General features: G+C 46.2%; 1 protein-coding gene across 5 annotated transcripts in view; it reads left to right on the top strand.

Moving 5' to 3' along the window:
* The window catches only part of LOC144828696 (carbonic anhydrase 13-like), a 796,251-nt gene that overhangs the window by 570,998 nt on the left and 210,654 nt on the right, over nucleotides 1-14,599 (top strand). For all 5 annotated transcript variants that reach the window (XM_078687082.1, XM_078687083.1, XM_078687079.1 and 2 more), the window contains exon 7: nucleotides 5,161-5,256. In XM_078687082.1, coding sequence (XP_078543208.1) covers nucleotides 5,161-5,256 — 96 coding nt within the window. The remainder of the gene's footprint in view (nucleotides 1-5,160; nucleotides 5,257-14,599) is intronic.

The following is a 14,599-nucleotide window of genomic DNA, read 5'->3' as shown; positions in this document are numbered from 1 at the left end:
GACGGGGTCCTTCATTTCCTCAGTTCAGGTAATGGGATTGGTTTTATCCTAGGGGGTTTCTTGAATCTACACCTACATACATGCTAGGTACATTTCAATACGTCTAGTTAGGGTTAGCATCATAGGAGTACGTATTATTTCTGCCATGTATCTATATACCTGCATATATTTATCATTTTAGCGCTATGGTAGAAATCTACCATCCATTTACTCTCTTGGTGCTTATAACTGTTTATACCTGTTTCTGTTTCTGCTGTTGCAGCAAACATATTTTACACTAGAATGACGCTTGTTCAATAAATACTCATTGAAAATGCCCTCCTTCGTTTATTCTGTGTATCTCTGTGAGCCAAAGTGAGCTCAAATGACTGAGCGAAAAGTACTGTACGGTTTCCATGATGCCTGACAGGTCAGGGTTGTCATGTTCGATAGTTGCCAGAAACTATCCTCTCCTTGGTAAGAGGAATTCATAGTGGCACTGTGAGTTAGCTGGTATACAGGCAAACATATCTGGTGCTTGGAATCAGTCTGGACACCAGGTCCACAGTTTATGTTGTCTAAACGCGCATATCCTATAAGATTTTTCTGAACGACACAACACTACGGAAATAGGTTGGGCTAAATATTCCCTCTGACCAGTAGAGAGGCAGGCCAGAACAACATACTCCAGCTTGTCAGGCAGGGCATCAGCTGGAATAGTGCCACCCACAGCCTATAAAAGTCTGTGAAGTACTCTAAGATTGCAGGGGAGTCGTAGTGGTCTACACAATCAGAGAAACCAACTTTTATTATATGGTCATGCATGCTGGGCACCCTCACTTTGTTCACCAAAGAACGCCCTGGATGCCCCCCCCCATACCATTTGCCGACGCCACACAAAGTTCAGACAGATGGTGTATTTCTTGGGCAGCTATATCATTGTAGTTAGTGACATGGTCGCAGATGGCAGCCAGAGTGCAGGGATGCGGACAGGATTCATAGCTGCGCTCTACTGCCTCCAAGGTCTGTACTATTGTTTGCAGTTGTGTGCGTATGGACTTCAGAATGACCACATGTTTACCAATGCATTCCACCTGTATTGTGAGATTGAAAGCTTTCCAAAATCCTTGCAATGTCTACTAAACCCATATTGTCTGAGAAGTATGCAACCATAGTAGATCTCAGATCTTCTCGGAACACCGGATCAAGTAGGGAGGTCACCTGAAATTGTCACATGAAAGGCGCAGGGGAATTTGTGGGAATATGGAGCATGAGATGTATGGGTGCATGATCCCAACAGAGTCTTGACCAAATGGGTAATATCACAGACCCAGGACACATATCTCAATGTTGCCAACCAATAATCTAGTTGGGACCAGGAACTGTGAATGGAAGATCTGAATGTGCCCTCTCGTCACATGGGATGACGGAACCTCCTGCGGTCCACCATCCTATGCTCTTCCATCCAAGCCCGGAGCACCTTAGAAGATTTCTCACTATGCCAGTCCACTGTGGCGGACCTATCTAAATTGGGGTCTATGTAGGTGTTGAAATCACCTCCCCACAATATCTTGCCTGTTGCCGTCTTAAGGATCTGACTCCACAATTTCAAATACTATTTGGAATCCTTCATGTTTGGGCCATAAACACTGGCCAAAATAACAGGGGTGCTACAGAGCATCCCTTGTACAATGACATAACGTTCCTGCTCACCAGTCTGGATTGACATAATATGCGAGGGAACACTGTTCCTAACTAGAATCATTACTGCCCTAGGGTAGGAAGAGGCAATTCTGTGTGCGACCCAATGAGCGCACTTCGTACACTCAGTCTGACTGGTCAAATGAGTTTCTTGGAAGAGTGCAACATGTAATACCATGGCTATCTAGGTAGATCAACACAAATTGCCAGGCCAGGCCCTCCCTGGACCGTAATAAGCATCCTGGGACCGGTTTTGGGGTATCACCCCTCTTCAGCCAGGCTGGCTTGACTCCCGTGGTATGGTGAGCACAGGACTGTCAGGGACTGTCCGGGACTATGGCAGGAACACAGTCAGGGACTTGAGTAAGGACTTGGGACTGGGTAGAAAACGTCTGTTCACAGAAAGAGTAGTAAAGTTCTGCCCAGGATCACACAGGGAGTGAGAGGAGAGAAGGGATCCAAAGGGGAAGCCTGTATAAGTGAACAAGAGGGGTAAGACTCAGAAAGAGCAGGCACTCATGAGGCGATTTAGCATTCTGAAAACTACACCCATGACTAGTGTGCAAGACATATATATGAAACAACATTAACAGTAAAGGGGATTGTGGGGTAAAGCACTCAGGAGCTCAACATGGTAAGACTAAAGGTCAGTAGGTTTCTCACCCACAATTGCTGTTACAGATACTGACTGCAAATACCCACATATAGGATATGCATGCAAAGGCAGGGTATGTGGAGCTTATACCTATGGTGATGTTATAAATGTAACTCAAAGACAATACTCGCAGTGAACAAGAAACACCACCTAGGTAGTCAGCTGTTTCCAAGGATCCTTGCGATCAAACAGGAACACGCAAGGCATTAACAACAAAGGGGTAGAACTAAATACAAGCACAATAGACAAGGAGGTAGCAAGGAGAAGTGCCAAATAGGAAAGAAAGGAAATCACAGGGCACACTTGGCGGCAGAAACCAGGTAACAAACATACAAGGTATCAGAAGCAAGACAGCAGAATAGAAAGACAGCAAACTAGAACTGGAACCAAGGAAATGGGAAGAAAGACAGGGACTGAAAAGGGATATACAGAAGGGCAGGCTACAAGGGTATACTAGAATAGTGCATGTTAAGGAATCAAGAAAACAGAGTACCATAGAAGACAGTGCTGGGGCAGGAACAAGAATTGATCTAAGGCTCAGGAGTCAAGGTAGCACGGCAGGCAGTGCTGGTTCAGGAACAGGGAATTACTAAAGCTTCTGGAGTCAAGGTAGCACTGCAGGCAGTGCTAGTTCAGGAACAGGGAAATTACTAAAGCTTCAGGAGTCAAAGTAGCACTGGGGGCAGTGCTGGTTCAGGGAAACAGGAAATAGCTACAGCTCAGGAAACAAGGAGTCAAGAGGGCACTGCAAGCAGTGCAAATCAGGAACAAGAAATAGCTGAAGCCCAGGAACAAAGAATAACTATAGCTCAGGAACCTAGGAAACAAGGTAGTACTGCAGGCAGTGCTAATTCAGGCACAAGGAATAGCTATAGCTCAGGAACCAATGTAACACTGCAGGTAGTACTAATTCAGGCACACGAATAGCTATAGCTCAGGAATCAAGGAACAAGGATGAATTATAGCGCTGGAATCAAGGAATATCAAAAGCTCAGGAAACAAGGATCGGTCTCACCAGAAAACAGCTACAATGACCAACCTTGGCCTGAAGGGAGCTGGGCTTAAAAGAGCTCACAGTAATCGCATGCATCAGGTGTGAGCAGGCTAGCAGCAGCCAGCTACAGGTGAACTGAATTCCTCCACCCATTCTTGGCCTGTAGGGGTGGAGACGAAGCAGTGAGCAGGGGATTATAGGTAATGGAGTTTTCAGCATGAGCAGACTGGCTTCCACAAAACCAGGCATGGATTGGGAATGGATGTCAATTCCTAAATGGTGTCAAAATGCCTGGAAGTCAGCATATGCATGCAGGGGAGTGTCTGGAAGCATATTGGAACACTGAAAAGCCCCACGATTTGGCCCCCTGGTGGTGGGCACAAGAGCAGAAGGAGTGATCCGTGACAGGGACCAACGTCTGGGCATACCTGTCCCACTCGGGGTGACAAATGCAAAAAGAATAATTGATAGTTGGAATGCTGAACAATGTCAAACATCCACCCTCAGTACAGAGATCTGGGTTAAACCCATCGTTTTTTTGCTCACAATGACATTTCAGTTTAGACCCAGCCATATGTAAATCAGTCTTGACCCTGCTCTCCATGGAAACAGCCCAGCCCGAACTTCCAGGACAGGTCCTTCCTGGGCTAGAAACAATCATCCTAGGACAGGGTCAAAACTGATTTGGCTGGGTCAAAACTGGAGTGGCATAGTGAGAAAAACAACAATGGATTAAACCCAGAACTCTTGACTGGGGGTGAGTGATTGAAAAGTTTCAGCACTCTGCCAATCATCTTATTGTGTTTGTTATGTTCACCCTAAGTGGCCACGGGTAAAGGGTATGGCCAGACGTTGGTCCTTTGTTCGTTGTGCCACTGGATTCAAGCTAACCTGCCTAATGAAGGGTGATACCCCAAAACAGGTCCCAGGATGCTTTTTTCTTGTCCAAGGAGGACCTGGCCTGGCAGTTTGGTCTGAACTGTTCCCATGAGGAGCAGGGTAAAGAATTATTTCATATGGGTGGGTCCAAACTGGGGTGGCATAGTGAGCAAAAGAGCAATTAAATAAACCTGGATTCCTTGATTGGGGGTGAGTGCCTGAAAAGTTTCACCACCCCGTCCATCATCTTGTGTTTGCAATCCACAAAATAAGCAGGTATTTGGTCACCATGCGATGTCTGCCAGCAAATGTGTGCTCAATTATAGGGCCACAGGGAAGTATTATATGTGGATGATAGTCCCTGGTAAGCTGAACATCACTAAAGTGTGGTCATCTTGCTGCGGGCTCTCTAGCTCCCGCCCTGATTTCGGATTACTCAAGAGAACTGTGGACAGTGAGAACATTGCTGTTTTGAATTGCCGGAATCTATTTGTGGCCATAGATATAATGAGCTACTCCGGCTTACCCCAAACTATTGCCATAATTCAGTGAGTTGCACTTATTTGCCTATGCCCCCATATTAATATTTAGAAGTTATTGACGGATCCATGGATTCGTTGGCCCCGTTTTAGCTCATTTATGTGCCCTTGGAAGTTTTACTAATTTGTGTATTCCCTCTTCACCGGGATCTGAAATCCTGAAACTCATAAAATGAGCTTCTTGAATAAAAAAAATCGGAACTTTTTTGCTATGTTCTGTAATACACGGGAGAACTGCTTCTCTTGCCACCCCACTTTGCGAGATTTGCTTATCGAGGGAAATATTAATTATTCAAACACCGTGAATTATAAAAAAAAAACTGGCCACTATGACATAATAACAAGGCTAGTCAAGTTCTGAGATAGTTCAGTGAATACATTGTTTTAAATGACTGTGTTTATTTTTTTTCCAGCTGCACTTGCTTCACTGGAATACAGAAAAATATTCAGATTTTGTTCAAGCTGCTTATCAACCTGATGGACTAGCTGTGATAGCTTGCCTTCTGGAGGTAAAATATTTTGATCTTCACCTTTAGGATTTGGCACCATTTGTTGCATTTCCTTTTAACTGCATGCTCTTTGATCAGTGACTGAGTTATAGTTATCCATGATTATAATATGGAAGAAGTCTTTTTAAGGGGTTTGTACTACTAGCAAGGTCCAGAGGCCAAGTGAACATTTGATGAATTTAGCCATGTGGTGATTTTGCTGTTTATTTTAGTATTTAATCACTCACAATAGAACAAAATGTAGCGCCAAGATGAGAATTTTCTAAAACTTTATTTATGGGTTATCCAGTCCAGCTTAATTTAAAAAGTGATCTCCACCTTTGTGACTTCAGCCTTTTCATCTGAAGTTATTTCTTGACTGAAGTAGTTACTTCTGTAGTAATGCTGGAATCTGCTAATGAGGTGTGCGTGTCTTTTCCTGTGTGTGTCTGGGTGCCTTTAGATATCACCAGCCACCATTCAAGCACAGATTTTTGCTATTGCTGTGAGATGACGCCCTATAAAAAGGAGATTTCTTACGTAGGAGTAGTTGACTATTTATTTCAGTCTAACAGCACGTTTTTCTTTGGTATCCAGCTCATCAAAATTAAAAGTAATAAACATATCAGATATTCTTATCGAAAATATTTATCCATTACAAAAATAGAAAAATAATCAAATTCAACAGTCTAGCTTTCTACAATTTTATTACAAATTTTGCCACTCATATCTACAGGAAATGTGCGCAAAATACCCAATTACTATAGTATGCGCACAACGTGACACTCACTCCTGTCCCACTTCCATCACCGTCCGCCCTTGCTGTGCCCAAGAACTGTCAGAATCAGGTTATGTTGTCCAAGGCGTAGATTTTATTCTCATCAAATCACCAGGTAATTTACCACAAACCACTACATGAGTAAAAGTATCCTACATGGATATATATATGATTATTCAGGGCATCAAGGCATCACACAGTAGTGACATCCACATGTAAAAGGCATTAAGGAAATTAGGCTCCACATTACACTAAAACTTTAACCGGGCCACACAATTGAACTTGGCTGTCTCGGCCCATTGTGCCAGCAGGCCCCAACGCGCTACAGCAAACAATTGCACTACTTGAAATCCAGGGCACCGCTTAGCGCACCGGCCCACCTGAACACAGGCAGCCTCCCCAAGATTCTACTCAGTATATACGTTACGGGTTAGGGCAGAAGAGTTGAGCACCACCAGCAGGTCAGTCCCCCCTCCCCCTACCCTGCACACACTTCAATCCTACCCCCTCCTGGGATCCATCCAGCCTTGTTGTGCATGCCCGTTTGTTGTTAACTGTCAGCGCTCCGCCAGCGCTATATCTTGCTCTTCTGCCGGGTGGGTGGGTGGTTGACGATGCTCCTACGGCTTCCTTCGGTCTGAGAGGACAAAGAGGACGAGACTCCTGGGAAGCTGCCTTAAATAACCTCCTAAGTTTCGGTTCTCTTTCCTCCCCACTCCCCAGTGACATCACCAGCCCCCTTCTCATCCAGCCCCTCTTCTCAGCCCCGGAGGAGGCTCGGTCCCGTGGCTCTACTAAGGGCACCACTCCCCTAGGCGCGGGGGGCTCCTGTTCATAGTATGGGCACAACGTGACACTCACTCATGTCCCACTTCCATCACCTGTCTACTCTTGCTGTGCCCAAGAACCGTCAAAATTAGGTTATGTTATCCAAGGCGTGAATTCTATTCTCATCAAATCGCCAGGTAATTCATCACAAACCACTACAAGAGTAAAAGTATCCTACATGGGTATATATATGATTATTCAGGGCATCAAGGCATCACACAGTAGCGACATCCACATGTAAAAGGCAGTAAGGAAATTAGACTCGACATTGCACTAAAACTTTAACTGGGCCATACATTTGAACTAGGCCCTCTCGGCCGCCCAAAAAGACCGACTCTGCTGGACACATTGTGCCAGCATCCCCCAACGTGCTACAGCAAACAATTGCACTACTTGAAATCAAGGGCACCGCTTACCGCACCGGCCGACCGGGGCACCTGAACGCAGGCAGCCTCCCCAAGATTCTACTCAGTCCATACGTTGCAGGTTAGGGCAGAAGAGTCGATGAGCACCAGCAGGTAAGTCCCCCCTCCCCGCCTACCATGCGCAAACTTCAATCCTACCCCCTCCTGGGGTCCATCCATTGTTGTGCATGCCCATTTGTTGTTAACTGTCAGCTCTCCGCCACAGGGTGAGAAGCTCCCTGACACACTCGCCCTCCCCCTCAATGCTGACTGTGCTCCACAATAGCCCCCAATATAGTCTGGATGAAGATCTCTATCCCTTTTGTGGACAGACAAACTCCATTGTGATGTAGCAACTCTCTATTGTCGGGATGGAGCAACATGTGCCTAATTGTACCCATTGAGGAACCCGCTAAGATTCCTGTAATCGAATGGCTCAAATTCTTTACTGAATTATTCATAGCCTTTCTGGGAGCCCCCCAGCCCATACCGCATGCAGTATTACCTCCGACCACAATATTGACGTTGTCGGTAAGTATTGTCTATTACTCCAGTATTGGAGCTTTCATAGATTCACATGCCTGAGTCATTCCCCGTCGTCGAGACGGGAGTCTCCGGTAAATAAAAAAGCAATGCTTAGGGTATATCAAACTGAAAAGAGGCCTAGGCCCCTTTCCCTTTTGCAACCCATAACCTTTGTTATGTAAAAGAGACCAAACTTGTCTCTAGACCAATCAGATCTCCTCACCCTCTAGAACACTCCTGAGAGAACCTTTTGCCCCTCAGATTTTCTACCGCACGTTGTGCTATGGAGTCTCCTTTGAGCTCTGCTCAGACTCTGTTCTTTTAGCCTGTTTGAGGACCTTTGTTCTTTCATCTTCAGTTGGATTTGGTAATACTTTAGACTGTCGTCAGGTACATTCTTTTAGTAATGGCTGGGAAAGAGAAGAAAGGTCTATTTAGAGTCTGTGCTACTTGTTCAAAGAAGAGGCTCTACACAGATGACCCTCATGCAGACTGCATTTACGGTCTATATTCTGATCACCAGGCCAGGATGGCAAGGTATGTAAGACTCTGAGAGATCGTGAGGGACGCCTTTTGATATAGCTTCAGAAGCTACAGGCCAGAAAGGAGGTTATGTCTAGTGACAGCGATGAGGGATCCTCCTCTACATCTAGGAGATCTGCAAAAAAGAAGAAAATCTCCTCATACTCATTCCTCAGAGGAACGTCCTGGGAAGGCCCTCAAAAAGACCACTCATAGGTCTTCTGGGAGTAGTCCTTCAAAATCTCCTCAACCTAAGGAAAAGGAGAGTAAAGGACACATTTCTAGCGAAAAATCGTCAAAGAAATCTACTTCTGAGCCATCAAAGTGACCTCAGGTCAAAGAGCCCTTCAGATAGCCGTCTTCTATGCCTCCTGAGGAGAAATCTAAAAAACGTACAACGTCCACGGGATCATCGACGAAGAAACCATCATCGTCGACGACGAAGATAGAGGTGAAGAAAATTGCAAAGTCACCATCATTGCCTGTTGCGGTGTCATTGACGGTGGCGTTGACTCCGGTAACATCGACGACGACATCGACAGCAGCTGTGACAATGACCATGTCTACGACGGGATCATTGATGGTAACATTGACGACGGTTACTGTGTTGTCGACGATGGAGAGCTCTCTGCGTCTGGTGTTGACAGCAACATCGGCGACAGTAGTGTCGACGGCGATCTCGACAACGGGCTCGTCGATGAGAGAAATTCCAGAAAAACAGCTGATTGTCCATAAGAAGGGGATTATGCCAGAAATCACATCGCGAGCAAAATTACTCCTCTAGTTCCATCACACCTACTGCAGGAGGAGGATTCTGAAGAGGAGGAGGATGACGGACCCTTTGGTTATGCCAGTAGTCCATCACAACTACATGTAAAATGCCAGGAGGATGATTACGAAGAGGGATATGGAGAGTACCAGAATCCCTCGCAGCAACACTATCGACAAGGGTACCAAGAGGAAATGGTTGCTATGCCATCCTCCATGATGATGGATCTGCAGTTTATGCTGGCACACTCTAAGAAGAGATTTCCGCCGACAATAGCCTCTCAAGAAATTCCCATTTCACACCCACATTGCATCCCTGCTACTCCAGTCAGAAGCAGAGAGTCACTACAGGAAATTACGCCTCCAACTCCTCAAGTTCAGCACCACCAGGATCTGGCTACCATGGACGATGATGACCAGGAAGAGGGGGAAATAACGGATCCCAACAAGGAATGGGATGATTACTTGATCCCATCTCCAGCATCGCCCACACCAGTACCTGCTGATTCCCCACCGATGGATATCGGTGGATTCCATAATTTAATGGAAAGAGCTGCGAAGAGATTCCATTTTCCTATGGCTACGACACAGCTGGAATGCTTCCTCTATGATTTTAAAAAACCATACCATAAGTCGGTTAGATCTATACCAATTGTCAACCATGGGTGGGAAGAAGGCTCGAAGGTGATGAAGACACCGGCGACTGTTACATTTGCGCTCGCTAGACTGGAAAAGAAATATAAGGCCCCTTCGGACGCACCAGCGTGTTTACTGGGCCAACCTCAGCCGACTTCGGTGATTTCCCAGGCGGCGGAAAAAAAATCTAAGAATCCATCGGCACCTATATCTACACCTCCTGACAGGGAGGGAAGACGTTTAGACAATGTGGGAAAAAGGTTTTCCTTCATGTCGGCTCTCCTTGTTAGAGCAGCGAATGCCCTTGCCATTCTGGGCATATACGACAGACAGATGTGGTGTGATATCGCTCCATACATGGACCTCATTCCGGAGGACAACAGACAAGAAGCGAAAAAAGTTCTTCAGTAAGGAGAGAGGACTTTGGCTGATGTCATCGACTGTGCGATGGACATCGCGACCACAGCCTTTCGCTCCCTGGGAGGTGCGGCAGTCCTGCGACGCCAAGGTTGGTTAAGAGCTACTGCCTTTAGACCGGAGGTCCAAAATAAGATTCTAGATCTCCCATTCGATGCAGAAGTTTGTTTGGAAGGCAAGTAGAGGAGGCCCTTCAGGGTATCAAGAAGGATACAGATACAGTGAAGGCCCTTGGTACATTACAATATCGTAAGGTGCCCTTTCAAGGCGCCAGAGGAAGAGGCCAACCATCCTATAGAGGCGGTTACCAACAGGGAAGATACCCCTCTTATTCATCATCTTCACAACAATACCGTCAACAGTATGGGCAGAGAAGGTCAGGGAGCTATACTAAGTCCGCTCCTAGAGGACGAGGGGGTCGTCAAGGAAAAGATAATAATAGAAGACAATGACTAGCTCCGGTATCCGGCTTCATGTATTCCTTCCCCTCCACAAGTTCCCCTGGGTGGAAGAGTGACTTCCCATCTACATCATTGGCAGACAATAACTATGGACAAATGGGTCCTCAATATCATACAATTCAGACATACTCTAGAATTTCTTCAATTCCCCCCTTGCACTCCACCTACAGATCGAGAGATCAAACATTTATCTCAAATGCGCAGGGAGATTCGGACAATGCTCTGAAAGGGTGCAATAGAACCGGTGGCGATCTCCCAGAAGGGGTAGGGATTTTATTCCTGTTTCTTCCTGGTCCGGAAGAATGCTCCACAATGGCGTATGATATTAGACCTAAGATCTCTGAATACTTACCTCAAAAAACAGTCATTCTGGATGGTGACCCTCCAAGACATTCTACTGCTCTTAAACCCAGAGGATCATATGACCACCCTAGACTGGCAAGGTGCATATTTCATATCCCCATTCATCCTTCCCTCAGAAAGTATCTTCAGTTTACAGTGGCCGGAGACCATTACCAGTTCAAAGTGCTGCCATTTGGCCTCAAGTCTGCCCTGAGAATTTTTACGAAATGTCTGGCGCCAGTGGCAGTCTTTCTGAGAAAAAGAAAATGCCAAGTATTTCCATACCTGGACGATTGGTTGATAAAAGCACCATCGGAAACTTCAGCTCAGATGTCAACTATGGCATGCATACAGTTGTTTACCAAACTGGGGCTGACTTTGAATATGGAAAAATCATCCCTTCAGCCTTCAAGAAAGATCACATTCCTAGGGGCAATTCTGGACACCTTAAAGAACAAAGCATTTCCCTCCATAGAGAGGCAACTGGGACTTATGACTCTGACCAAAGAGTTCAAGAGAAGAAAGTGCCTGTCAGTAGCCAAATACAAATCGCTCCTAGGGACGATGTCCTTGTGCGTAACTCTCATTCCTATTTGTCGACTAAAAATGCGTCCATTGCAGGAGGAGCTGGATCTACAATGGCACCAGGCAAAAGGATCCTTCGAAGACAAAGTGAAAGTCACGCCAGCTATGCTAGATGGTGGATCTATTCCAAAGAGGAGCAAGGGGGAAAAAGGGAATCAAGGTTGCCCCCCACTCATAAACTGACAATATCACAAAAACCTTGTGCCCGAGTCATTCAATATCAAAACTCCTATTGATGCAATGGAGAGACAAACGGTCAATGTCCAAAGCTAAACCACCAATTTTTCGAAAAAGTTTTGGTTGGTGTTTTTAAAGTATGTCGCCCAAAATTCTCAACATAAATATAGTAGAAATTCCTAGGAAACTTCAATAAGACAGTCACAACAGAGCACTAAACGATGTCTGCATCAGTCATGTACACAAGACATCCGCCCACACTTACTATGTGTGAAAAAAATGTGTGGAGAAAAGAATGACTTCTTTTTGAACTGTCGTTTGTGACCTTGGGAGGGGCCACCCTGTACCATCTGAACGGAAAGAGTGGGGGGATAAAAATACTGAAGGGAAGCAATCTGAATCTTTGTGGCCTTGTCCTGTATACGGAAACTGCTCTCTATGAGGGCCCTCGCGGCGGGATGCCTGACTTTCACCTTGTGGATACCCTGCTATCTCACAGGGGAATACCAGGAAGGGTTCCCTAAGCAAGCGCCGGGAAACCCACTGCGGGTAGCTGTGCGCTATATAAGCTCAACTACATTTACATTTACATTTGGTGAATCTGGGGTGCCTTAAATTAATTATAATACAATCCTCCTCATTTTTCTTCTTCACATTTTGCTCCACCCATCCAACTCTTCTTCACATGAGGGGACAGAAAATGGCAATTCACTAGGGTATTATCGCACCAATGCTTTACATTAAGCATAAATGGCGATTCACTAAGGTATTATCGCACCAATGCTTTACATTAAACATACAGTTTGCTGTAGTTTCCCTCACACCTTGCTTAATAGGTGTTACCCTCATTAGAATAGCAACTAAAGTTGGTGATTCAGGAGGTAGGTGCAGTGATATGGCATCCCCTGTCCGTACCGGGTGTGACCTAGTCAGGGTAGATGCATTTTGTTCACCAGCTCTGGGCTGGAATGTACCTAGGTGGGTGCACTCCTGCCTTGTGGCATTCATGACCTGAGTGGCTCGATGTATCCCATTACCACTCAGGCCCCCTGATTAAAATGGCATAACGTTCTGGCCCCCTGACACAGTATGGCTAGACCCTACTAGTTCCTCCCCAGACCTGACATGATCATCATCTATGGGTCCGCCCATGACAAGCGCAGCCTTATTGTTAACACCACCAGTGCTGGGACCCAAAAATTGGCATTGCTTAGCCTCTATACCCTCTAAACACAACATAATGGCTGCCATCAAACCTGTTCCCTATGCCTCAAACTTTGGAAGCAACCTGTCCACAGCCAGATCCATTATAGAGTCAAGCACCCATACCTACGGTGCTGTTGGTGCTCTCTTCCCCATTTCTTTTTTTTAGCTGGAGGTTCAACAGGGGGCGCGATGCCTCCATCAAGTGAGTCCACTGTACACACTATGTGAGTGCCAGTGAGGAGGGACGTTTCACCTCGCGATATGCTGACCACCACCTCAGTATAATTTTGGGGGAGCGGGCCATGTTCACTTCTTGAAGTCTCCAGGGACAGTCTCTTTTCGGTCACAGCAATTTCTGCCCTCACCAGGAAGGAGTCTATAGTGGTGATTGTATCTCCCACCGAGGTGTCTGTTCTCAGCTCCCTTTGACACGTAGTGGCATGTATGACAGGAATGAAAATCTAATGACCTTTACCTTGCAAACCACAGAGGGGTACACAGATGAGCCTCCTGAGCATGGAGGAGCTCTAGAGGGTGTAGTCCCAGCTCAGCAGGGGCGTGGGCGAAACAAAATTGCATGGACCCACAACTGTAATAAAGAAGTAAGGCACAAAACAATTGCAAAATGGTATGTATCAGTGTAGAGGAGGACCCCCCAAGGGCTAGCAAGCTGCACCGACCTAATGTTGGACACCTCTGCTCACTGTGGAGTGCCACCTTGTGCCTATGCATTCCCCGCCTCACCACCTCCCTGCCTCGCTGCACTAATGCGTTCAAACCCGACTTTCTGCTCCACTCACCGTCCTTAATCTTGTTAATCTTGGCAGGTAAGCATTGCTGTCACAAGGTGAGAAGTGGGATTGTGCTGGTAAGGCAGCCAGTGCTCCAGTGCTATAGTTATCCAATCCACCAAGCTGCCTCCACTGGGCTCTGGTTCTCACTCCTGCTGCTCCACTGTGTAAATTAAGGAGCCCGCCTTAGGGACCCCGGCTGCCAGAGTTTCGCAGGCCTTGTGGGTGTGTCAGACCCCCGGTAGCAGTGCCATAGGCTGTGTTCCTACTCTCCTCTGGAGCTACAATCTCCAGTTCACCGCTGCAGCTGGGTATCAGCAGGGACACCCCCCACAGAGGCGGCAGCACTGCCAGCCACAGACCCAGTGAGGAGCAGGCCAGGGGCCCTCCGACTGCAGACTGCGACACACTAGTCAATGTGTCACTCTGCCCCCCAGGTCATCCAGCTCGGCGCTTGGCATAGGTGACTCCAAAGCAGCACCTCAGCCGTGATGTATTTTTTGGTGTCCTCCCGGCCTACATGGCCTCCTTCAATCAGGGTTGCAGAGCACTTGCCCCTTGGGTGTGCTTGGCATTTAACAATGATATATAAGTTTACAAAGCAGTAGCCTTTTACACATTATAATAATACATGTGAGTCCACCAATCATTCAGTGACTTTGTCAGTTCAGGAAATACCATATAATAACTTCAATCATAGTATGCCACAATGGGCAATGAAAATCATATTATAAAGCTAATTGTTGTAAGATGGTAAGAACGAAAGAATTATTGCTTTTGCATCCCGTTGCCTTACTAAAGCAGAGAGTAATTATTCAGTTGTTGAGAAAGAGGCCCTGGCATGTTTTTGGGCAGTTAAACAGTTTAGATTTTAACTCTGGGGGGTTAAATGTTACTATTCATACTGACCACAAACCTCCTACA

The sequence above is a fragment of the Lissotriton helveticus genome, chromosome 4_1 (assembly GCF_964261635.1).
Source record: "Lissotriton helveticus chromosome 4_1, aLisHel1.1, whole genome shotgun sequence".
In the NCBI taxonomy this organism is placed as follows: Eukaryota; Metazoa; Chordata; class Amphibia; order Caudata; family Salamandridae; genus Lissotriton; species Lissotriton helveticus.
Note: the sequence above shows the minus strand (reverse complement) of the source record. Positions and strands in the feature narration are given on the sequence as shown.